Source organism: Hippoglossus stenolepis, chromosome 11, assembly GCF_022539355.2.
Source record: "Hippoglossus stenolepis isolate QCI-W04-F060 chromosome 11, HSTE1.2, whole genome shotgun sequence".
NCBI classification, from domain to species: Eukaryota; Metazoa; Chordata; class Actinopteri; order Pleuronectiformes; family Pleuronectidae; genus Hippoglossus; species Hippoglossus stenolepis.
The window spans coordinates 22731290-22758154 of record NC_061493.1 but is presented as its reverse complement, the minus strand read 5'-3'; the positions used below and the strand labels follow the sequence as shown (position 1 = coordinate 22758154).

Sequence of the window (26865 nt, the reverse complement as noted above, 5' to 3'; positions counted from 1 at the left end):
TTTTCTTTTGTTCTTTAAAATTCCGTTTTCAGATTCAATCCATGGGAATTTAACAGTGTTTACGTTACGTTCAGATTTAGCTTTCACTCAAAACCCTGCGCTCGTACTCAGTCTATATCCTTGTGCTCAAACTTTGCTTGCATTTGGATACTTTGCTGCTTGGACAGATTTCCTGTGCTCCAGCTTCAGCTCTTCTCCTCGTTCTCACGTTGCTTCGGTGCGAGTGAGACGTCTGCTCTCGGATTTGTCCTCTGCTCAAAACAAGTGTGTCAACAAATAAACAAATGGCAACCAATAGAACGTCAGGTGTGAAGTGTTGACAAATGAAATTGTCTTGGCTTTACTCCTCTAAGAGTCCCATGTGGTGTTATGTTAACTCTGAAAGAAGTAAAGCTTCTAGTAAAACACAACAACATCGAGCGCAAGAGATTTGTCCGAGCAACAAAATATCTGAGTGCAAGCTCACAGTTAAAGCACAAGCGAGCACATAGTTTTGAGTGTATTATTGCAAAATCTAAACATGAAATTAACAAGCCTTGCTCTCAAAGTGACAATAACGATAGAAAAATCTTGACATTTTGAATCTTGTTTATAAAATCTTTTCTTGTTATATTCCTATATCTTCTCTCTTTGTATCTTTTAATATTTCTCCCACAGAAGTTTCCCATCCATCATTTTAAACCTCTGTGTCACACTCATCTAAATAATAATCAAAATAATAAAACCTTTTTCTAAACAAAGTTACAAAGTGTTTCACAAAATCAATTGCAAAAAGTTATTGAACATAAGTAAAAGGTTAATTTTAAGCAGCAAATCATAACATAATAAAATTGTATTAAAATGTATAGAGAAACCCAACAGTTCCAACAATATAATAACGGAGCTGGAGTCCCTCATCCCGTCCTATGTGTCCCCCTCAGCTCCTTCCTCCTCCTCCTCCTCCACGCCCCTCTCCTGCGGTCAGAGCGAGGAGGCTCCAGATGGTCGAGGACCCGCGGCAGACGGGGGACCATCGGGGGGGCACAGAGGCCCGACAGCAGGGAGCCACGTGTGACCCGGGCCAGACAGCTCTTTAGCACAAAATTAGCCTGGGATGAACGCATAACACATAATTACATGCTGTTAATACCATCAAAGGGGAATCTGGGCGTCAGTTGTGGCCTTTGCAGCTTAAGTTGCCCTAATTCATAAAATGTCACAGTCCAGGAGCAGCCTTATGCATGAAGTTAATCATATTACAACACATGTAATGGTGCACAAACACATGAGGGAGACATAACATAGACAAGGGGGCTACAAAATCAACGAGATGATACAGAGCACAGACGTATAAAATATATATTTGAGTGACGGGGCTCAGTGTCTTGCTCAAGAACACTTCAGTATCTGATATTGAGCTCTATTCATTGTGGATTTCTTATTTTATATTTTTCTCCGACACTTTGGAATGTGGACTGGAGAAGCCAGGGATTCGAACCACTGACCGTCCATTAGTGTTCAACCCCCTTTACCTCCTGATCAACTGCTTAAAAACCTTTTTAAATAAAAGCTAGTTGGTTTATATGCATGTTTAAAGTGGATTTCTAGTTGGAATCTCATAGAAAAATAAATAAGAATAGTTATTAGACATAAGAGACATTATTATTTCCACACATGATTAAAATGAATAAAAAGTGGCGCTAAATTAAATATGTTCCACTCTGGGGAAATTAGGTTTGAAAGCAGGTGGTGATCACAGTGAAAGTTCACTCTCAACCACCAGAGGTCACTACTGATTCAACTATGATGCTTTGTCATAAACATCAAGTGGATTTTTATATTTATGTTAAAGTTAATTGGCTCATGTAAATTAATCCATTGTGATAAAACAACGTTGGATTCTTTTCCGCTCTGAACTTTCATTCATTGGATTTTCTGTGTCTGTAAAAGTGAAAGTAACAGCGATGATTCCATGAACTTCATATTGTCAGATATCAGATCATAGCTGTGTGGTGTTTTTTAAACTGACACCTGAACGCAACACATTACATTTCTAGATGTCTTGTCCCGAATCAATGAGGCACAATTATAACTACAAAGATCTAGAAATAAAACGCATGCATGATGAATAATATCATAATTCCTCCTGAGGTATGTGATGAGTTCTGTTGCATTACATCTGATATGTTGAGCATGAAGCCTCTTCTTCATCTTGCAGCTAGAAGATTTTGTATCCGTTGATCTGAGACCAGCTGAGATAAAGAAGCCTGTAAGATTATATATTATATTTTAATTTAATTTTACTTTGTGTTTGACTTTGGAGAAACATTCACTTCTTCTATAAAAATCCTTTTCAGGGATTTAAAAACAGATTGTTCAAAATCTGGAAATATTCCCGTGCTCTGATGACGACTGAATAAAATGGTTTGTTTGATTTTAATGCTTTAAAGTTTTTGCTAAATCTTGGAGAGAAAGTCAGGATGGTTTATTTGTTAAGTTTTGTTATTGACTCTCGTTTCTATCTTTATCTTTTTTCCTTTTCTCAATAATGGTGGGCACTTAATGTGCATGACACAATAATAAAAATCAATCAATCATATTGTTCTAAATACAATGTAACATGTAGAATAAGTTTTTTTTATTTTGCACTCTTCAAGCTGTTTCTCATCTCGGAGTTAAACTTGAAATAAAATGTGTCTCCATGGAAATTAAATGAAGATTCAATCTGATGTTGTATACGTTTGTTAAATGGCTCCTTGTTTCCTCTCTGAGCACATCTGCACATCTGCTCCAGTAAAACAGCCACTGGTCGGGGTGGTTGTGACCTTTGACCTCCTCTACGTCACTGCAGTTACTTGTCATGTCGTTGAATGTATGAAGCTCTGTGCAATGAAATCAGCTAAATGTCTCAAATGCAAAGTCTACAATCGTCCTCTTCACTAAAAAAGAATCCGTTTAACACTTTTCATCCTCATTTCCTCTGTTCCACCTTCTGTGGAAATCCCTGCCAACAAGTGGCCGTATTCTCCAGAAGTCGGAGCGGTTGAATTCGTGGTGACAGCTGCTGAGGCTGTGGTTAGTGGCCCTGCGAGGCTCCAGCTGTGCTCCGGGCTGAAATAGACTCCCAGCTGCAGGCCGGCTCTAGGTGCTGGAGGGATCCCATTTAGAAGGTGCCCGTGTAAACCGCACACACTCTTTCCACATACTTGACATTCAGTGGTTCACCTCTCGCTTCTTGTTCTCTCTAAACCCAGCATGTGGTCCAGCCTCTCTGGGGCTCGCTCAGTCGGAGGTTGAGAGCAGGGACGTCTAACTTTATCTCACTTATTTACTCAACTTCTTAACTCTGAGGTGATCTTCTCACTCTTCTGACTCTTTTCTTCGTCTACAGTGGTCTGTGTTGTTTTGTGCAGACGTGTTCGGTGGCCCGGGTCCATCCATGTGCCGGGGCAGCTGCTCCTGAAAGCTCCCCACATGGATCTGGACTGCTTTTCATTCGTGGCGTCGTTGGCGACGAGTTACAGGAATAAGGACGAAGCAGGTGCTGGAGAAGACCTGAGGCTTTTAACACTGGAGCCGGCTGTGTCATTAGGAAATGAAAATACATCACTGCTCAACAAAAAGAAACGTATAAATATATAACTCATAACAGCTGCATTACAGATGTGTGAAAGAATAAATAACTTAAAAAGTCCCTCCCTATGAGCAAATCTTATCTCAACTCAAACTTTACCAACAAGTCTCTGATCCACCATCAAGTCCTCACTTTAGAGGATTTTACTGGAATCTATATTAAATGTGCTGGTTTTATTATCTTATTATTTACTTCTCTGTTTGACTCCATCTTCAGCTCAGGACCCACTGTGGCCTCCCCTGCTCCCCTGGTGCCTTCAGTGCTGCTCGTAGAAAACAACTTCAGAGGTTACGAGCCCCAGCTGTGATTTCCCAGCATTTCACCCCCTTTGTTAGAAAAGTGTATATAGTGTCTACCTCTAAGCCTTTATGTATATATTTGATATCCATATCCAAGCATCTTAATATCTATTTGATATCTATATGCAAGCATTTACATAACTATATTTCATATCTATGTCAAAGCATTTTTATATCTATATCTAAGACTTTGTATGTGTATATCCAAGCATTTTAATATCTACTTTATATTTATATCCAAGAATTTTTATGTCTCTATCCAAGTATTGTCATATCGTTTTTATATTTATATCCTAGCATTTACGAGTATATATAATCTTTTTATATCTAGGGTTATTATATATTTATATTTAAGAATATTCATATTTATCTTATACACATCCAAAATGCTTGCGTTTTATATATTCTCTATATCTATATCCACGCATGGAAATAGTTGATTTTTGTGTTTTATTATTTATGTTTTTATATTTTTTAGTCAGTCTGACTAGTGTGAGTCCCACATCCCTGCGGCACCTGAACGCAACACATGACCGAGCATTAGCTCAGCGGAGAGGAGAGAGAGAGAGAGAGAGAGAGAGAGAGAGAGAGAGAGAGAGAGAGAGAGAGAGAGAGAGAGAGAGAGAGAGAGAGAGAGAGAGAGAGAGAGAGAGAGAGAGAGAGAGGAGAGAGAGAGAGACAGAGAGAGAGAGAGAGAGAGAGAGAGAGAGAGGTTGGGATCTAGAGAGAGAGAGAGAGAGACAAACAGGTGGTCTGGAAACACAGAACAATGTCGTCCGGCGGAGCGACGCGTAAAGAGCCGCGCTCCTCGCTCCAGTGACGGAATAACGACGAGCAGACGACAAACCCCATGCTCCTTCCTCCTGCCTCCACACGGGCTTCTCCTCTTCCTCCTCCTCCTCCTCCGCCTCCGCCGCCGCCGCGGGTTTGACTCCGGATCTGTGGGGCGCAGACCCGGGACCGCGAGCCATGAAAGTCACGGTGTGCTTTGGCCGGACGCGGGTGGTGGTGCCGTGCGGGGACGGCAACATCAAGGTGCTCACGCTCATCCAGCAGGCGGTCATGCGGTACAAGAAGGCGATCGCCAAGGTAAGAGTCGCCCTCCTCGCTCTCCTGTTGCGGCTTTTGTTATTCTGGAAACAATGTTGGAGGAGGAGGAAGGAGGAGGAGGAGGAGGAGGAAGGGTGCAATCAACATGGCGCAAACTTACGAACCGCTGCAAAGTAGAGGGACGAGGAGCCGCGTCTTTGTGTGTCCTCCGCGCAGTTTGCTCTGGGTTTGCTCGAGGCACATGCACACGGCGAGTCGTGCCCGTGCGTCATTGTTGTTGTCCGCGTTGCTGCCTCCAAAGGAGAGGAAAAACGCGCACCGCCATTGTGGCTCTTGTGCTCGCGAACCGCCTCTGGAAAAAAAAACTTCCTCCGGGGCTCCACCGCCGAGTGGCCCGTCCGCCGCGAGTCGGGGTTCGAGAGGAGACGCGTAGTGAAGGAGAAGTAACCGACGCGTTTGTGCGCAAACTACGCGCCTGCATGCGGGCATGAGAGGAGTTGCCAGCCGGGATTAGCCTCCTAGCAAGTTAGCCAGCGGGCTGCAGGAGCCGGGCTGCAGGCGGAGGCGTTCAGGCTCCAGGGCTCCAGGGCAGACGCGTTCAGGCTCCAGGGCTCCAGGGCAGACGCGTTCAGGCTCCAGGGCTCCAGGGCAGAGGAGTCAGTAACAGCATCAGGGACCAGTAAACCTGTGCATGTGGAGTTTGTCTTTGTCTGAGCTCGTGTGAGCTGCAGCATCCAGCGAGAGGTGACCTCACTCAGGCTCTTTATACTTTTTAAAGTTTTGTTGCATCCTAGTTTTGTATTCGAGGAGAAGCTGCACGGCAGTCTGAGCAAGGCACCAGGCCCTGCAGGATAGAAGGAGGGAAACTGCAGTGCCAAGCTCCAGCTGACTGGAGGAGGAGGATGAGGAGGAGGCAAGAACCTGCCACATAAATCTCAGAGATAACAGTGAACCTAAGAAAACTTGTTCCCTGAAGTTGGGGCAGCGACAGATAACCTGTGACCTCCGTGTTCGAGACCCTCAGACCAGACACAGGAGCGTCGTCACAATTAAAGTTGTTTATCCCAACAAATATTAAGGGAAACCCACAAGTTTTACACTTCTGCTTCGGTCTCGTACACGGAAGTTGTCAATATAAGTTTGTATAACTCACGTACACGTTGAGGATTCAGACTGTTTTGGTTGGAAGCTATGATGACACTTCATGTACGTCTATAAAGAAGTTATTGTCTTATACGTTTTCCTCAATAGGTCCATTAGAAATCATCCATATCCTGTTGATCGCGTTGTTGATAAACAACAACACAGACAAGACGTTCCCTTATGTTTGTGCTTTATGTAAAAGAATCGGTTAATTCTCTATTTACCTTTTTCAAGTTCACATTTTTCAGTCAGTATCATTCATCAGTATCCGAAATACCCCAAATCTATCCTACCAAAATAAGAGTTATTTTTTAGCATCTACATAAGTATAACCTTTCCTTTCAAATCTTTCAAATCTACTGTTTGTGTAAACGTCTAAATTTAGTCCCTCTGCTATGATCTAACATGACATAATTCATATCCTCATTTAGGACACAGACTATTATTTAGCGTGAACAGTAGATTTAGTTCGATCGACAGTGTTTGTGATTCAGTAAATTTGTTTTTTATCGTCCAGCCTTGATTTCAGGTACAAATATGATAAAGCAGCTCTTCGTGTTTCATTAATAATTGATGCTCTGCAGTTGCGTGTGCTAACTTTCAGGCGAATCTGTGACTCTGTTCTGAGGATAGTGACATAGAAGTCGTCCTGTATCCTCCTCTCCTTCTTGAATAATTCAGTGTGAGGAGACCGGAGAGACGTCTCTGTGTAGTTGAGATGTTGAGCAGGTATAAAGAGCTGATATGATCTGAAGCTCTCTCTCCGTTCTTCACGATGCTAGTTCCTTTTGGATTTTTATCGTTCTAGTCCCGAGAAGAAGGAAAAATACAGATTTATTTACCCTTTTTCCTTCCAGATACAGATTCTGATTCCTGGACTTTACATATCGGCTGATGAGCAGCACCACTCTGACACTAGTGCATTTGAAAAACTGAAAAAGAACATAAATAGATCAATAAATATATCTAGGAATAAACAACTATCACCTCCCTTTTTAAAAGGCTTCAAACTGCAGTTTTACACAAAGTACACGTCACTGTTTTACTTGTGGAACTTTCCAGAGTGTGATATCTCCAAATTGCCGACATGTTGGCGAGCTCCGGCGGACGCTACCAGACAAACTATACTCGCCAGTGGCAGCACAGCGTTTTTTAGTTTTATCTGTTGTGGAACAAATACTCTTCAAAGACATTGTGTTGGATTGGGACATAGATTTGTGTACTCGCTGATCCCCGACCTGACATTTTCGACACTACTGGAAACATCTCCGGTGCCGATATCGTCTCTACAGTCGCTCCAAGAAAATAAATCCCTTCTCTTACTTTTCACCATTGTGTCTGGTTCGTAGTGTTTTCTGTAACCGAGCAGAGTAAACAATCTGCTTCCTGTTTACACCAGTACACACATCACATATTTATTATATTTCGGGTTTGGATTATTACTAATACGGAGCTAAAATCCTCATGTGGACTGCTGTTGTTTTAGTCACAGCTCTGATTTAACAGTAAAGTGTGTTCTTGTGGGTGTTGACATTTGTAGTTGCTGTTATTATCACAACTTAGGACGTCAGTTGTCTGGAAACCACGACTTCTGTTCAAAGCAGGGGAGCGTCTGTGTCTGTGTCTGTGCTGCTGGAAGTTATTCTCTTTTCTTCCAGAGCTCTTCATGATCCTCACCCACAACAAAACATGCTGCCTCCACACACACACACACACACACAACACCCTCGTCCTTTAATCACCTCATATCTGCTTTTATTGCTGCAGTCCCACCCAGCACACACATCATCCAGAGGCAGGGCCGTTTCATGTCTCGTGTCGTTTTTGGTCGCGTTTGTTGTGTTGAAGATCACAGCTTTTTTCTTTTTCTTTTTCTTTTTGGGGTCGGCCCGTCCTTAATAAGAGGCCCGAATTTAGGTTGGGTGTTTTCGCCTGCTTCAGTGTTTGCAGGGACCTTCTCGTAACTTCCCCTGTCATTAGAGAGGAATGCTTCCTGCAGAAAAAGGGGAAAAAGCCGTCCACTCCTGAGGGTCCTCAACCACCTCATAACTGTGGAATCCGAAAGATGAGCGTTCAGATACTGTTTGTACAACGCGCTCATCCTGAAATGGGACTGGACTAAAGAGAGGGAGCAGCTTTCTCTCCGAAATATCACAACGTCTGGAGAAGGAGGGAAAAAAACGGCGTCGGATTATCCTCCACTGCTGTTTTTCCCTCCGCAGATCACGGGGTAGATCCTCTCTAATGTTCACCCGTTTGACTAAGTGTGGCGAGCCTTTAAAATGACACCCTTGACTGGAAAACCGTCTGGTGGTTTAATGCTCCAAACCCTCAAGTGACGCAAGTGTTGGCGTGTCAGAGGAAACGTGGGTTTTGTCTGTTTTTAACTTCAGAACCTCCGCGGGGGGGCAGTGGTATCAGGTGTCGGGGGGGCCGTTGTGTTCCTCGCTGCAGATTTCCATTCACAGCTTCACACTGCTGGAGTTTCCTCTGGAGGAGCTGTTGTGTTTGTACTTGACCATTGAGGCTGACAGATTTAAAATGACTTTGACCTCCAGCGGACAAACAGATGCAGGCGTCTGATGCTCTGTCTGGTTGAAGAAGCAGTTTCCTTGAGTAACTTTCTTTGCGAGATCGGGTATTGTGGGACGTTTTCATTTGAAAGTGACAGTCTAGTTTGATATTTAATCTAGCAATCTTAATCTATAACCCCCACTAATCTGAAATTGAAAAATATTCCCTCAGGCTTGGATGGACTTGCACAGAAAAGTGCAGATTGCTAGTGTGTGTCCACGTGTAATGCACCCCCATCCACACTATTCAACTATCGGGTTACGCAGCTTGTTTTCAATCCTGTCCTGATCTAATGTGTGTGCGTGTGCGTGTGCGTGTGTGTGTGTGTGCGCAAGATAAACTAAACATATAGTTGTTTCTCGTACCACAGCCTCTGATGGTGGACAGCGCCCGGGGGGATACGCAGCCCTGCTTGCTGGGAGAATTAACTGCTGCAGTAACGTTAATTCTCCAACATGTTCGCCGACAGAAGTGTGCCACGTCTTCAAAGCAAAAGCTCCGACTTCAGAAGTTTGGCCCCATTTTGTTCAGAAAGAGCGACTTAATTGCACGCATGAAAGGGCCAGTGAAGTCGATGTGAAGATAATGAAAGATGGAGGAACGATAGTGTCGAGGGAACGCACAGAGAGTCAGTACAGCGTTCCACTCGCACGGGATCCAAGTCGTGCTTTACTGAGGCCGTCGTCACGCTGGAGGTGACCGAGTCAAAACCAGGAAACGATATTGACACCCGTTCTCCATATGCATGATAAACGGAGAACAACGTGTGGGCGTTTGGACCCTTGAGCAAAAACCATCATTGCACCTATGTTTTTTTTTACAGGTTTGCAAAGACATTAACAAACACGCCTCCAGATTCAATCTCTGCTACATCACTGAACCGTTTTATCTCCTGTTGTTTTGCTTACGATGCCAGACTGACACAGATGATGTCATCATTGTTCGGGTTTCCACAGCACTTACCTGGTTTCACACGGTTGTTGCATTATGTCATCAAACATCACAGTTTGGGGGGGGGGGGCAGTTTTATTTATATTAAAGGAGACACGCTGCTTTTGCTTCCCCGAGTGTGTTGTATAGGTTTTTGAGAATCTGCAAAGTTAGAAAAGCTCAAAGTCTGTCGTGCGCCTTGTCGGTATCTGGCCGATACTGCCGCACCATTGTGATGTCATGTGATAGTGCGATGCCCCACATTTGCATAATTGGCGCCTGGCGGTTAGTCTGACACGCCCCCAAGCAAAGCCAGGCAAATCGATCAGTGGAGGCAAGAGATGTTCCTCAAAATATGTTTTATCTTACTACACTTTGAAGGCGCTTTATCGGATCGGTGTAGATTTGTGTACTCGCCGATGCCCGACTTGGCATTTTCAGTTGTATCGGAGGTATTTACGATTCTGGTATCGCATCATCTCTAGTACAGGATGACATTTCTGTCCAATCAGAGCAGACAGGGCTTTATCTGGAGGGGGGGCCTTAAAGAGACAGGAGCTCAAACCAAGTGTTTCAGACAGAGGCTGAAAAGAGGAGCTGCAGCAAGGAACAGTTTGAGGAAAGTGACTTGTTTTCTGAACAGTACAGGATTTAAATAACCCAAATTAATAGTACAATATGTAGAAGATATCAGTACATCTGGCATAATGAAATCTGATATCCATTATCTCACCTGCTGTACAAAAATGTATCTAGATCACACATATTTCTGTCCCAAAGAAATCTAAAGTGGCCTCGTACCACTGACTGGTGTAGGTGCAGTAGATCTGCTTCATCCCGCCGGGTCGTATGAGCCCAAATCACTTTACAGTTCATCTGTTTGATCCTCATGTCATCATGCTGTACCAGCCGAGGGTTCCTGCTTCCAAAACGGGCACAGTGCAGGATTAAAAGCTTCGCTCATCATCCCTGGGCCGCTGACTTTGCCCTTGACCAGACTACTGTGAAAAAATTTCCCAAAACATGACCCAGCACAGCTTTTCATTTCCTAAAGGAGTCACTTGAAGACTCACCGGAACAAGGGGCAGAAGAGAAGCCTTATGTGGCTGTGGAAACTCATGAGGATACACAGATTGGCACTTTATATAATTTCACAAATCAGGTTACATTCAAACAGTGTTGATCGTGAAAATTAAAAACTCCAGCCGTTGTATAATATTACCGATATTAAGTAGAACGCTTTGAAAAACAGGAAAGATGATTGCAGTCATCAGCTGTAATGAAATAAAATCATTATCATGACACATGCTACATGATAGCTTGTTCTTTTTGCCAGTTGATGACGCCTGCATATCTGCCTTTCCCACAGCGAGTCTTTGCTGCGCTTTTTTTTTTACATGTCTGAATTTATTTTTGTTTCAGTTACGGCTCAATAATGCTGCTTCAACTGTGAGTAATTTCTGAATAAGTGAGTTGTCATCCTCACCACTATTTGACATGTTGATGTGATAATAATAAAAGTTGCCAGCAGGCTTTTCCCTGAGAGGGAGCGAACGTGGCACGGTGTCCATGAGCCGAGCTGAGCAGCTGAAGGGAAGTCTGAGGCTGTGAAACGCTGACTTCACGTGGCGTGAAGACCGGTAGTTTCCTTTGGAAGTTCATTTACATTTTTTAGAAGTTAAGCTTGTGCTGTTAGTCGGAGCTGTTTACATTCACAGTCGCATAGGATGAAAGTTGTCAGTCAGGGGAGAAACGGGATTGAAAAGGCTGAAGAGTTCAAAGCAGAAACCCCCCAATAGAAGATTAAAGTCTTTCTGCATCTGCATCTTTCATGGGGCCTTTTTATAGATGCAATACTTTCCTGTAGTTTTCTGCTCTCAAATGGCAGCGCTGCAGATTTATGGCGGGTGTAGAGGCAGTGGTACCGTGCACCAAGTTCTTGTAAGTATCTTGTTCTCACTCGTGTACTAAGGAAAACTCAGGTGATCCAAACTTCTAAGCATGCAGAACCCTTTAGATTTGAGGTGAGTTTAGATTTAGATGTGGATTGCCATTACGTGAATTATACAGTATATTAATATATATAACCTGTTCATTGAAGGAACTTTATTGCAGCCTTTGAAAATGCGATCAGAGACCTTACAGGCTTTTCTTTTGACTTGCCCGACTTGGCTCGCTCTGGACTAGAACTAATTCCACTCATTCGAGATTTGCTCCGACTCAAAAGACACAAAACGGCCACAGTTATGAAAGTTTACATAATGATAGTACATGCATAGATACTGACTCATATGTTTTGGAAAATCAGGCTAATCCCAAAACGGTCCTCCAGATGTAAATGATCCCTTCATTGGGACCCAAAATATGAAACTGCACAGGTTTCCCTCGGTGCGACACGTTGCAAACTGAACTCTTGACCGCGATGGGGGGGGGGCTGAGTTATTGAGAGTGCAGATCATAATACTTAATGATACAGAGAGCTTAAGTGGTTTAAAGAGTGCAATGAAAACAGATTACTCGGACCCTGGCATGGGTCCAGTCAGCTGAGCGTTGGCACCCCAACCATGTGCATCAAAGCCGGCTACATATGGCTCTGGATCCCCCGGCAGCCCCGACGCAAAAGGTCGGCCAGAGGCTGACTGACGGCGTGTAAGTGGACGACTGATGCTTCAAAATTATCACCCGTACTTAAAGTAATTTTTTTAGGTCAAACCCCCCCCACACTCCCTCCCCTCGGTTTAGCTACAGCCTCCTTTCCGTAAACGGAGGAAGCTGCTGAATGTAAACTGGTGCAGGGAAGAAGGAAGAGGAAGCTTGTAAAACGTTTAATGACATCTACGTCGCTCTCCATCTTTGTGGACCAGGACTTTCAGCCGGACGCGAGTTTATTTATGAAGGAGATTGTCAGCGGGTCTTCACAGAGGGATGTTTGTGGGAAACCAGGGTGTGCGATGCTGAGGAAGCTGGTGTTTCAGGCAGAATACGCTCATTGTAGACGAGTGTGAGTTTAACGCGATTTGACCTCGAAGAGTTAACGACTCGTGTTCTAAATGTGAGTGTTGTTGAAGTTGGGCTGGACAACCTTTTGCCAGTAAAGATACTCTGTGTGTTCACCATTCAAACACGCAACGCCATAAAACATCTGGCATGAAATGAAAATTGGAGTCCATGTTATTGAAGTTATTAGCCTTGTGATTGCTCACAGAACAGTGTCATTAACTTATTGGAGAACAGTGCGTCGTATTCATCCTTGTGCCTTTTTCTTTCAGCTCAGGTTGAATTTACTCTGGAGTTTTGTGGTTTGAGCGACGGCAACATTTAAACAGTCTTGACTGATAGTTACACTGAGCCGGCCAAGCATAACTGGGTAGTCGTCAGCTTTCTCCCGTAATAACTGTGGAGGTTACAAAGCCCAGACGTTGTCTCCGAGAGCAGGAAGGAACAAAGCTCCCCGGGGTCTCTTAATCAACTGGTGGTTTCATGTCAGGCACACGATTATGGAAAAGCTTTTACCTTTTTTTAAATGGTCTTCTCTAGTTGAGGAAATACAAAAAGGTCAATGTTAACTTCTGAAATACAGTAGAAAGTAAACTGGAAATACTCGCAGTATATTGGAGTTGAATACTTTCGGTTGTATGTAGGTTTAGGTTGTAAACAAAGTAGAGCCCGACTGACATGGAGCTTTTGGGGCTGAAGCAGATATTGGAGGAAAGTCCAACACAGATGTCATTTTATTTATATAAATAAAGATTGTTAAGAGACTTTTATGACAAAGAAATGTAATTGAGGCTTTATATTTTACAGTTTAGGATAAGTTTTGGATAAGTTTTGGATAAGTTGGTTGGGCTCTAAAACAAACTCCTTGGTTTGCTGATCTCATGTGACAAAAAAAAATGGGAAAACAGTAAAATCATAACCCGATCCCATGAATGTCTGTGATTAATAATTAATAGAAATTATTGCCTGAGCAAAAGTGCATTAAATGTGCCATGTCACACTGAAAGGTCAGAGTCTATAAAATGTTGAACCAAACACTCCTGTTGAGGAATCACTGACTTCTGCTCTGTGTTGATTCACACCAGAGCAGAGAATCAGCTCGATATAAAATGACTGTGCGTTTGTTTCCAGCGCTCAGACTGACCTTGTTCACAGGCGCTGGTGTCTCTCGTCCTCTCAGTGGACGGACACCGACTGAAATGTCAAGGACTCGCTGTGTGGAGCACAGGGAGAGGATTGTCCCCGAGGAATGTGAGGACTCCGAACAAACAGCAGTTCAGATATAGTGTAGAGCAGCCTGGAGGTTTTATCAAGCCGGGGGACTTGTCATTCTGTTGTTCTCTCACTTTATCTGCAGTTGTGGCCTGGAGCTTTTATTAATGCTGATTTATTAATTTCTTCCTGCGAGTGTCCTTTTGCCAGAGTTTTAAATTTTCATTTCACTTCCCAATCTCCTAACGGAGCCTGTTGTTCTCATCCAGCTGTTAATTGCCTGCAGCTAAGTGAGAAACCTGGTGGTTTAGAGATGCACAGCTCAGACCTGCCGAGCGTGTTCTCCATGGAAACCTGAAGGCTTCTGAAAGGGACGGAGGTCTAGGTTTAGGGTTGGACACGGAAAACCACATGCTGCTCCGAAGAATGAAGAGCCCACATTAGCATAACACAAATGATTTATGAGTGTAGATTAATGACGTCCCATGAAATTGAATTCAGTGCTTAGGCTGATGAGGCTTTGTCTGCTAAATATAGGACAGGCCAAGCGAGAGCTCTTTCCTTTGACGGATGATTATTGGCCTTTGGGGCCGAGCAGCGACATGAGGGCTCGGAACCTCAGACTTCCCATGTGTGACCTCCCTCCTCTTTGTCTGCCGGGCTCGTCTGTTCCTGGTGCAGCTCAGGAGGCAACGAGCTGAGGCTGCATCCACACAACCAATCACTGTCGTGTACTTGGACGCCTGCTATTCACAATACTCTGGAAGTTTGGAAACGCCGTTGGCCCCGTTCTCGCTTGAAAGCTGCAGGGTGGTGAGATGTTTGGAAACATGAGCGCTGAAGGCAAAAAGTTACAAACACTCATCGGTCCAAGAAAAATAAATCCCTCATCTGACTCTTCACCATTGTAATTTCTCGTCGGTAGTTTTTTTTTTTCTCAGCTTCCTGTTTCTGATACAGAGCCAAAATGTTCGTGTGGATAAAGAGTTTCAGTTTCAAAATGCAGTTTTAAGAAGAAAACGTGTGGATGTAGCCGGTATTGCAGAGGTTTGTCCCCCGATTTAGTTAATCTGATCAGGACACTACTTTTAGATTTAGTATTGTTGAAGAATTTTTGTTTAACAAGGCCGATTCCACACTCCAACGGTCCAGAAAGTTGAATTTAAAATAACGTGAATTTGAGTCATATATATGTAGATTTTGGATGTTGGGTTTTCCAACTTCACGAGTCAGTTTGTAACTTCTAAATTTGTAAAACTTAGATTTTTTTTTGTGAACAAGCCTTTTTAAAATTTTTTATAAATATATAATGGTTATTATAATTTTACAATTAGAGCCAATTCGACAGTGTTGCCAGTTTAACATGTTGATATCGGCCCACTCAGGTTTTAATGTCAGCTGGCGTTTCCTCCGGTTTCTGACAGAAGAAAGAAAGGCTTTGATTCACAGCCGCCTTCATTCTCTCCAGGGTGTGTTTTTGACACGGCTGGTCTGCACTTGTCAGAATGCAGCCTGCGCAGCGAGTTAATATTCGCCGTTCACACTGAGAGGCGGTGAAATAATCAGACAATCAGGGAGTCACAGCGCTGAACGTGTTCCAGGACCCGGTTGGGCAGTAATTTGAAGAAATAACAGTTTAGGCCATTACAGATTTCGGATCAAGTTGAATTTCTCAAATGAAACCTGAGAGGAGCGTCTATCAGTTTCTGTCAGCCGTACATTCGACTGTAAACGAGGCTCATGCCGCTCGACAGGAAAAACCGCTTCCCCACTGACCAGCCGGTGATGCAACACTTAATGCATCTCCCTTTTGTCCTTGCCTGAGCTCTCAGGAAGTCTGCAGGGTGTTTGCCGTTTCCCTGTCAGCACCTGTTACTTGTGCCGACTGTGTGCATGTTGTGGTTCACCTTTTGTTACCATTATACACGTGTCACGTTGACTGACAGAACCAGACGACAGTGGTTTATGTGTAAACTAATCACCCGACACCTTCCATAGTGCACGAGTGTGTTTCAATTTTAGAACAACTGTAGAATTTAATTCAATGTACTGCAGGTATTCTTTTTGTGCATGGAAGTTTTCTACTTGAAACTTAAATTTGAGTTTGTTATTTCATACACTGACGAATGACTTAAATCAATTAAGCAATCAATTAACTAAAGTGAACATATATTCTGTCGTCTAATTAGATTGCCACACATGCTTTAGTCGTGCATTAAACTGCATTTGCATCCTCGTGATTCCCCCAACAATCGAATACGTTTGTTGCAGATTAAGATTCAATGCAATCATTGAGTATAGATGCTGTGATACACAGACAGGTCATAGACTGTATGTTAAGACAGCTCAAAACAAGTACAGCCACCATCCCCTGGTGGCTGGGCCCAGTACAGGTCGTACACCCTGACCTAACCCCGGAGCAAGCTGACGTAAAGCCTCTAGCACCTACATTGGCTGATGATATTATGACTATTTACTTAACTGAGATATCTTGGTAAATGTTGAAGAAGGATATTGATTGTTGGACGGGTTTCAAGGCCGTCCAGGGAAAGTTGGCCGGCTGCTGCTGGAGGACGACTCGGCTCAGCCGGAGGAAATGGAGCTTTCCTCCTTCCTGTCCGTCATCATTAGTATGCAGGAGTCGGGGGTGAGGAAGTGTGCTGCACCTTTTTAGGACAGTAGACCTAAATCACTGAGTTTAACGATCATCAGAAAATTCCGATTTATTTAACTTTAAAGCTCAATAAATATTCAGCAATTGTTTTGACAGTCGAGCTGAGACCTGGAAACTATAATGAAGTTGTGTACCTTGAAAAAGGTTAAATGTGGAAACAGTCAAATCTTGTGTCGCTGTGTGTGTTTGGATACTCGTTTTATTCAGACAATCGGCACCAGTGTGGGGGGGGGGAATAGGAAGATGAAGGACGCAGCCACAACTTGGTAAAACCAGAAATAGTGTCAGTCAACCACGACAAAGGGGGAAGAACAGCAGTGGTGCAGTGGTGAGGAAACATCTGAGGACACGTGACAGTGTAGGAGACATTTAAAAGTAGAACGTGGTCCATGGGAACAAACGGAACCAGAGATGAAGTGAAACACAAAACGAGGAGAGGGATGATACAGAGCAAATGATCGCTGTGGGAAGACTTGATCGAGTTCAGGGAGTCTGTTCTTGCCGCAGAGCCTAAAGCCAAAACAAGGATTATTTTAGTTTAGTTTTGTCTGTAAGAATTTGCTGAAGTTTCTTTCTGCAACAAGGAGCCGGTGCTGCTTCGCTGAAGGAAATTACAAAAAGGACAATAAGATCCTTTTCTCTTCTCTTGATGTTTCAGCGGAGTTCCGTCCCTGCATGTGTTGTATTAATACTCCAACAATATCTGCTTTTGAGCATTTCTGCAAGTCCATCAAATGTGAAATTGCAGGATGTGGATGGATTAAACGCTTTTCACGCGGAAATATTTCAACACTTCAATACAGGCCTCCTCTTCAGTATTATTCCGCATGAATGAGTTGAACTTAAATAGCCATTTTAAAAAGCCCTTTGTGCTGAACACTGATGGAGTCTGAAAGCGACTTAACGGCAGCAGATCAGCGGTGACAGTTGAGGCAGAAAAGGGCCGTGGCTGGATAAAAAGCTTCCTGTGTGAATGAACCGTGTCAGGTTTGGCCTGGGACTGCTGCCTCTTTTGACATGATCAGACAAGATTGTGTGTGTGTGTGTGTGTGTGTGTGTTGAGCTCTTATGTTTGCCCTCTCGCACACATGAATTAGGACACCAAACCCAACACGCCTGGCATTTCAAAGAGAGGGCCATTTGTTGGAAACAAGCGCCCCATTTAGACCGTCTTGATCCACGTATTGAACTGTGCCCAGAATCTCGACCCATCTCTCTGCAGCTCATTCTTCTGATGCACCCATTTCTCCTACAGCAAACCTATACATGCATTGTACAGATGTGAGCCAAGACAATGAGGGAGTTTCCTGTTTCACTTCTGACATGCTACTCTATGAAGGAAAGAACAGGTTTCTATTCATAAATCCTCCGTACAGACGTATAAACAACACAAATTTAATTAGCTAGATGTATGAAAAGCAGGCAGTGAACAAAACCTCTATAAACTACATAAACGCAAATGAAACTATGGCAACAGTCCCCTTAAATTCCAACTCCGTCATGTACGTTTGGACATTTAGTCCGACACCTATTGAAGAAACGTATATGATGTTGATTCCCTGCAGAATCCACATTATCTCAGCTACACATTGTTGGTAGTTTTTGGTTTCTTGCCCCATTTGTTACTGGACAGCAGCTGAAATAAGAGATACCTCAAAAAACCTAAGATGTTAAATATACAAAACCTCAGCATAACTTAAAAACAATCACGGACAACCTGAGGGTTTTCTTTTCCCTAAACCTCGTGAACCAAATATAAACAAAGCAAAAATTTGCCTCAGTCAGCAGGAACATCGTCTAGTTGTAACCTTCTTAATTTTAGTTTTTATCTTTGCTTCAAAACCTCTCCCCTTGATCCTCTGCCATGGTCTGAAACTTTTCTTTAAAATGTTTTTGCCGGCTAACAGCACTAACAAACAAATAAACTACATTCCCTATAATGCATTTCACTTTTCCCTTGAGTATTTCAACAAGAGAAAAGCTGCGTCTTTGGACGTGAACATCATCCCTGCGTTCAGCCGCTGACCCTGTGCAGCTGAGAGCGATTCTGAGCATAAACGTTAAAAGCTTGTGTCGCTTGATTTACATTTAAAGTGACTCCGGCTTCAAAGTCTCTCGTCCTACTTATTTCCCAATTACATGGCCGCTGCAGCAGCCTGACCTGCTGTGTCACCACAGGGAAAAGCCCTCGGGGTCGTTCTGGACCCGCTCGTATCTGGACCTCGAACAAATGGCAAGATTCCCTCCTGACCCGCTCACACATGACTGCGGAATACTTCTCATCCGAGTCACAGTCGTCAAACTAGAGCATGTGAAGTCTGTACCGTTGAAGCACCCATCAATCAAATACGATGTAGAAGTTATGACTTAAATTATTGGTTTTTGTACAGAAAACTAGATAATTGGTTGTCGTCTTTATCCGTTCGACACATAATCAGTCATGTCTGGTTCTCGGAAAAAATTGTGCAGACAGCTTTGTTTGCCAATATTTCGTTTCCTTCCTTCTCCTCAGTTTAAAGCTGGGGTCTGAGCTTTGAAGGGTCCGGGGAGATGCCGTTAGTGCCTCTGTCTTCACCATCCACACTCGGTGGAGGGACTGAAAGCCTTTCTCCCACCAAAGGTTGTGCTGGGTTGTGCTGAACAGTAATCACGATCAGTTTATTTGTTTTATTTCGATTAATTTCTTTGGCCTTTCAGAGAGAGAGAGAGAGACCAAAATCAATTTTTGTTGTGCACAGGAGGCTACATTTCTAAAGTTGAAAACAAGAACATATAACTAGAGCCTGGCCAATAAGGATTTGGACTACTAGGAAGTTTTTACACATTGTGGTATAACATAAAATATATGTGTGAAGTGTAGGATTAGTTTTCGTTCACGATCAAGCTGGGATTCGAACCAAAAAACATCAGTATTATTCTTAATCATTGCTGAAATACTAACATTATATGTCATAAATACAGTAAGGCACAGACTGGTTATATTTTCCGTATGTTTTTTTGCTTTATGTTATCATGTGTATCCATGTCTGACGTCTCATTGGACGTGACAGTGCCCTGACCCTGAGTTTATCCTCTTACATCACCAGTGTTGGGACCTGCGGAGGGTAAATGAGTGCACGCGCTGCTCGTGTGCACGTTAATGCATGTAGACCACTTTGCCAGCTTCTAATGCACACAGAGCTAAACGTGGAATTTACATTTCTCCGAGTGGATCGGTAATTTGAAGCCTGTGATGCTGCACGACACAAAAAGAAACTGGTTGAATCAGCCTTTGCTGCACATTCACAGAACATCTTCAGTTTAAGTTTAGGAGGAGATGGAGGGATTTGATTGGTCCGCTGCTGTGTTTAAAACATTAATAAACTTAAAGTTTTATGTACCTTCATCAGGGGAGATTCCTTAATTCATTTTGTAATAACCTATTTGCAGAAGTGCATTAAAAACCGTGAGTCACTTCTGAGCCACATGCCAGATGGGTCTTACCGACTTCCAGAGTGATGTCATCTTATCTTCCAGAGAGCGCCAAAGGAAACTTTCTCATCTCCCGACTTTAAGTAACACCCCCAGTTCACCTCCAGACTCGAGAGGGAGAAACCACTGCATCTCCGTCTCCCAGCGCTCCCACCTGCCTCCTCCCCTCATCCATCTCTACCCCCCCCATCCTCACAGCCTACTTCTATTTCAATAACGTCTCTCTCTCTCTCTCTCTCTCTCTCTCTCTCTCTCTCTCTCTCTCTCTCTCTCCCCCTCTCTCCCCTGCCCTCTCGCAGCTTTGATCCACATGTGTCTGTGCTGTGGCTTTGAAGAATACAGTTCCTCTTCCTCTTGATTTTAAATCACAAAGAATTGAAAAGAACAGGAGTTTCTTTTTCTCTTCACTGTCGCTTTGTGCTCATCGTTGGAAACTGTTGCGTTTCTCTCTCTAATATCGTATCGTCTCTGCATTTCCAATATTTAATATAAACTTTAAACCATAGAAGGTAAATAAAGACGGACGATATAACAGCCGGATTGTCCCCTGGCTGCTGCATAGGTCATAGACTCTGCCTCCTCCATGTTACTGGATGGGACGTAGATCAAAATAAAGGGTCTTAAGGTAGTTCTTGTCACACTGATGTATTGAACAGTGTTCATGTGTCCTGTAAGCTTTGGTTATCAGGACAACACTCACACACAGATGACCGTGCACGAGGGAGGACAGTCTCGCTCATGGACTTGTGGCTGTAAAAGGACACACACACCAGCTGTTGTCAGGATTGAGTCTGTGACATCTTTGTTTGGAGGATAACTCCTCTCCATCCCCCACACATGGACATGCACACTCTGTCTCCCTCTTTCTAGGCTCTCTATCTCCATTTTATAATAAACTCTGAACGGGAGTTGTTCAGTCTGGCTGTCAGAGTTCGCTCTATCGTCCATAAAGATTACGCAACAGTGTCTGTAAGCCATCAGTGACTGTGCAGTTTTCCGCCTGTCCAGGCCTGTCTGTCCCCTCGTCTGTCTGTACAGGCCTCCACAGTCTCCATAGATGTTAACTCATGGGTCCACAAACCACACCTTTTATAGCTCAAAACTCTAAGACTCTTATTGTTTCTGTATATTTGTGCGTTAGTGTGACCGTACGTTATGTAATTAGATGTGTCCCAAGCTAATCTGCAGGATCGGGGCCGCACCCAATCCAGTCACGGTTCCACACCGGTTAGTTCGGACATGCCAGTCGTCAGCATCTGGCACAGGCAATGATGCAACTGTGTGCATAGTGGAGAATCACACTGGGGTGGAAATGCACTTATCTTGCACGAATAACATCCGTGTGAAAACATCAGAAGCACTAAAAGACAAGTTTGGCGAGACATCATGATTGACAGCTGAGACTGACCCGCGGTCTCTGCCTGAGAGACAGCGGGTCAGTCTTGTTTTCTTTACTTTGATTGACATTGACTGTGGGCCTTTTTAAAATGCCTTTTATTTAATGTCCGCCCATTAAACTAGTGCCATCATTGTACCCAACCAATTTCCATTGCATTTGTACAAATATGGATAATTTGTTCACATTTCAGCATCAACCTCTTATCGTAGCTTGTTTTAAAGATGTCTCTTCTGGCGTCCTGTGTGTCCCAGTAGAGTAGTGAGCCTTTTATTTTGGCGGGCGTCCTCTGCCTCTCTCTGCTCTTGCAATCATGCACAATAGGACGTATTATGAGTAATAGGACATATCTCAGGCCGATTGCGAATAAGCCTCCTTATTTTTGCCTTTTCCATTTGCCGAGCTGTAATCTGATACAGCCGAGGTCGTCTGGCAGCTCTGCCGAGCTGTCACGTGATGCTGGCAGACAGAGCGCCGTTTCTGACTCTGTGTGCGAGTCCGTGTTTTACAAATTAATCCCATGCACCGCTGTCTGCCCATTGACCAACTGTTAGCCGCTACTTCTGCCCCCCCACAAATCCTCTTGTACAACATCTCCCAATCCCTCAGATAACGTTGGGCTTCATAACAGGATCAGGACGTGGTACGTGCCTCAGTCGTTTTTTATTCAGAGACTCGTGACATTTGGGGCTTAGGTGTCATCAGATGCTTTTATAGGAGAACCTGTATGTTTTGGTTTGATTTGAATCGTCCTTTTTCACTGAGGACGGGAGGACGAATAGCAGAGGTGTGTTTGGAACATGTGAGAATATACTTCCTTATTAAAAATGGGATGTAGGTTCAAAAGAATATTTTGTGTTTATTAAAGAAGTATGTAGACTCTGTTTTCTGTCTTTCCTAAACTTTGTCATACATTCCCTGACCCTGGTCATCAGCACTCAAGCCTAACATCTGTAATCATCCTGCTCAACACGTCTTTCCTGCTGTTTGTCCCCAGTACCTGGTTTTGGTCTCGGTGTATAATTCGTCATCCCTTTTTATTGCCTGTGAAACGTTTCATCTGGTGGTGAACGACACATCACCACACACTCCCCTCCGGAGCATCGGGGGACCACTGCTGCCTCCTCATTCTGCTGTTTGATCCTCTGATTGGCTGAGGGGAGAACTCCTCCGGTGATGTCAGCTCGTCTCCATGGTTGTGGTTTGTGTTTATCATCCAGGGACAGCCTGTGATACGTCTCGCTGTTAGAGAGGACCAAAGCTCCTTTTGGCCGAGCTTCTGTCAGTGCTGGGGAGAACAAAGCCAAGTATGAGAATGCGTTGACAGAGATTAAGAGGTTTTCAGTGTTGGTTTGGGGTCATCTGTTGAGTTTGTGTGTGTGTGGGGGAGTTTCTGAACACATGGACACAGCTGTGCTGTGGCTATCTGTGGCATGGTTTGTGGCTCCCATCCATAAAAGGATGGGATATCAGTGTTTTCCACAGGATTCTTTCCTTTTTTGAAAAGCGGTGCTGTTGTGTGCACGAGCATGAGCAATGCTGAAGTCCTACTTATGCACATTGTGACAGGAACTGCTTAAAACCTCCTGAGGATTATTAGAATGTGGGGTTATTCATGTTCATATTGCCACGTGTGTTAATTTACTGAAAGCTTTTGACAAGTCATGATACAAACAACAAACCTATTGTAAAGTAGTAATAATGCAACCAGAGGGAGGAAGACACACATTGCTTGCAATAGGAATTCATCAAATTATAAGATTTTAGAGCTTCTTGTCCTGTCCCCCTGTTAAAGGAGATGCTCTGCTCATATTCAGGTTCATAATTTTAAATTGGGTTATTACTCTAAAAGTTTATATTCAGAAAACACGTCACTTCCCTCAGACTGTCCGTTGCTGCTGCTCCTCTTTTCAGCCTCTGTCTCAAACAGTTGGTTTTAGCTCCTGTCTCTTCAGTTCCAGCTATCATGCTGCCTGTGGCATATTTGTTTTAGGTGCTCATGCAGATTTATTCTTTGCCTGTCTGACTGCGTAATCAGATATTTGCATGGTTACGTTCTCGGCCTGATAGCAATCAATAAGGTTTATTTGGAATTTTAGCTATAACCTTTTCTAAAACCTTCAAATCTCTGCGTAAAACAGGTTGTTCTGGAAATGAGCAGGACTTTGCTTCGCTTGAACCAGTTCTTCATTTGGAGCAGCTGGATGTTTTGTCTGCAGCACTTCCCCCTCTGACAGACGGGATATCCTCCTGTCACATTTTGCCTGAAACCAGATGAGAGTCTCCTGATATCAGTCAGTCATTCTGCCGTACGCAGTGCCTCCGGTGGCAGTCTTCTGAAATGTGATACAGCTCGGACCGGAATCGAACAGAAACCTGCGGCTCGTTTCCGTCTGCTTCACGCTGTAGATGTGGCTGATTGCATTGAAGCCGCTCAGACAACATTCCAGCGAATTGACTTGCAAATCTTTGGCTGACGGTCCAGAATTTCTCGTCCTGTATTTCAAACCGCTTCCCTTCCCCAGTTCCTCGGGGGTGTGCTAGGTGATACCACACTTGCATATTATTGATTTAACACCACCACACAAAGAGCTGGAAGACCAAATAAAGAGAGAATCCTCAGAGCGGCCAGAATGCGACGGCTGTGACGACCTCTCCGCTGCCAGTGATTTGAGCCTGATAGCTTGGCTTTGTTCGGCCTCAATAGATTGTTCATCTGATCTAAGCCAGCTGCCTGTAGAGCCTCCTGCACCTGCTCACTTCTGCTTTACCAACCACAGCTCGACACCTGACAGTCTCTCGCTATCACTTTCAACGCATTGTAACATGTGTCTGGTAACTCAACGCCCTGAGATCATGCACGGGGTTTTGTCTTTTTTGTCGATATCTATCGTGTCGAATATCGTCTTTGAAATGCATGGTTGTGCTACTCCTCGATGGTTTCTGAGATGTGATCTGTTCTAGATCTGAAACATTTATGCCTTTTATAGACGTAAACTCTGGAAAATGTCTGCACAATTTAATCAGGATTTGTCTGAAACAGAAAACCCAGAACAGGAGTCGGGGACAAGATGTCAAAATTCTCCTGATAGTTGCGTGCTTGTTCCATTCACTATAAAGCCGCTCCACACATGCGTACCTGATCCCACCTTCCAGTTCACTAGGTGGATGTATTGTACCTGGAGCAAGTACAGTCAGCGTGGTCACAAATCTTGGGCTGCACATTGATGCCCGCATAGGGGTCCGTGCATAGCTTAGCGGACATAGATGGATGATGACATTTACGTTACGAGGACCATTTAGGACTCAAGCGGACTTACGGACGCAGAAACCATAGATCCAGATAAGCCATTACCGTGGCATACAGCTGGCGTGCTGCCACTGGAGCTCAGGAATCAAACACAACGTCCCGTGCACTTCAGCCCGTGCGGTTTCTCGTTGCGGTGCCAGAGTATCAATAACGAGTGACACTGTGGGAATCTGATCCCCAGTGTCTGAAGTAAGAGAGCAGGTTATTGTGTTGCAGCGTGTGTCCGCTTTCAGGCCTCCATCAAGAACACACTCATACTCGACTGTGCACACGTACTTTAAAGAACACACACAGACATGTATGCTTAAGTATCACATGCACAAACACACTGCTGTACCTGCACACACATGGAGAGTGTCTGGCGTAAAGCTCTGGGTGCACACACAGGACATTGGCAGTGTTGGTTCAGCGGCTGCAGGAAAAGAAGAGCAGTGGAATGGGTTTAGTTTAAGGTGCAGATGAGATGTGGAAACACCGTAATGCTCCGGAGAAGACACTTAAGTCCTGTCAGGTACAGGTATGTTTGAACGCAATCAACAACACCCCATCTTTCATGACCTCCTCTGAGGTAATGTTGTCATTGGCCTCAGCAGCTTGTTTGTCTGACTATCAGCAGGATGACTCAGGAACTACTGAATAGATTTCAATGAAATTAGAGGGATGGGGCACCACCTAAGGAAGTAGCATTTAAAATGTGGAACAGATCCGGAGACATGGCCGGGCCTTGGAATGTTTTCGCACTTTCTTGAAAGAGATCGGTTGTTAGCCTTGATTCCAGTTGGGATTGTTTTTCCCAGTTTGTCGTTTGTTGTGTTGTCACAGAATCGGAACAAGGAAGGAAACACAATTACGGCGGATGATACCTTCTGTTATGTTGTTCATCTCTTTCTTGTGTTTGCACAATATTCATGTTTTCATGTACAAATTTATCCCCGCGAGAAAAGTTGAGTGACAGGACGGGCTGTCAGAAATGTGTTTTAATACACTGGAGCACAGTAGTATAGGGAGTGACTGAGTGATTGGTGTGAATGAGTCATGCAGCACCTGAGAATAAATAAACAAAGACGTGCACTTTCGAACCATAACAGGAAATGGTGGCAGTGATACGGGCAGAGCTGCTTTCGGTGAATATAGATGAGGAGGATCGATGTTAAGTCGCTAATGGTTTACAACCATCATGTAGAATCTTTTCGCTTTAAATGTTTGTGATTAATATGGTTTATCCAAACCTTCTATGAAACAAATTAAACAGCTTGTAAATGACTCTTGTTTCATTAGTTCTGCTCCACACACGTGAAGCCACAGCAGATAGTGAGGGAAGGTTCTGAGCTGCTGAGGTTCTATGACGGCAGGTCTCCACCCTGCTGAGCACAGTGTTGAGTGTCCCTCCCCTCAGGCCTCTGTAATTGGACGTCCTTTTGCAGTTGGACGATGAAGACGAGTACTTTATCCTTCAGCGACTGTATAGAGTATAACAAACGAGCCTAATTGATACTCTTGAATTCTCCCTGCGTCCTCTGTCTGTTCTGTGCTGTTACACTGAAGCGGGTCAGCAACAGCCACAGAGGATCAGATGTCTCGGCTGAACTTCCGATGACTGGTTTCCAATGTACCTGAGCCGGCTCCTCCTGACCCTGATTCCATCTCTGCCTCCACGACTTTGTTTTTGCTGCTCCTGTGTTTTCTCTGATTATATCTCAGTTTCTTTATCTTATACTGTTTTTCAAATCAGATACTTAAGTCGGTGCACTCGCATGCAGTACACTGTGTACTCCGTATCAGAGTCTGACTGATATGGACTTCAGGGGGTCTATGACTAAACAGATATTAGAGTTAAAAATACAGATATATTGGCCTTCATACATATTTAAAGACGTCCATATCAAGCCCTTATGACAAAGAAATGTAATTTCAGCTTGATTATTTACTGTTAAACCATAACCTTTATTTTAAATAACTACAAATAAAAATGAAGAACCAATATAACCAAATATATTGCACTTAAATTACTTTTTAACTTGAATTTGCACACATAATTCTAATTCTGTCGGATTAGTGCAGGTCTGACTGTTGTCGCCAAAACATCGACCCGCTGCTTTACTGACATAACTAACAAATTAATGTTTAACTCTCTTGTGTGCACTCCATGTTTCATGAGACTGCCATTGTTGTTGCTTTTAGTGCACGGCATGTTGC

General features: G+C 43.7%; 1 protein-coding gene across 8 annotated transcripts in view; it reads left to right on the top strand.

The window, feature by feature from the left end:
• Positions 1 to 4614: 4614 nt before the first annotated feature.
• Positions 4615 to 26865, top strand: part of pard3ab (par-3 family cell polarity regulator alpha, b) — a 197905-nt gene continuing 175654 nt past the window's right edge. For 4 of the 8 annotated variants that reach the window (XM_035171369.2, XM_035171367.2, XM_035171368.2 and 1 more), the window contains exon 1: positions 4618 to 5001. In XM_035171369.2, the coding sequence (XP_035027260.2) occupies positions 4882 to 5001 (120 nt within the window). In that variant the 5' untranslated portion in view covers positions 4618 to 4881. Of the gene's footprint in view, positions 5002 to 26865 lie in introns of all 8 variants that reach the window. The other 4 variants (XR_004697901.2, XM_035171370.2, XM_035171373.2 and 1 more) reach the window with 3 other exon arrangements.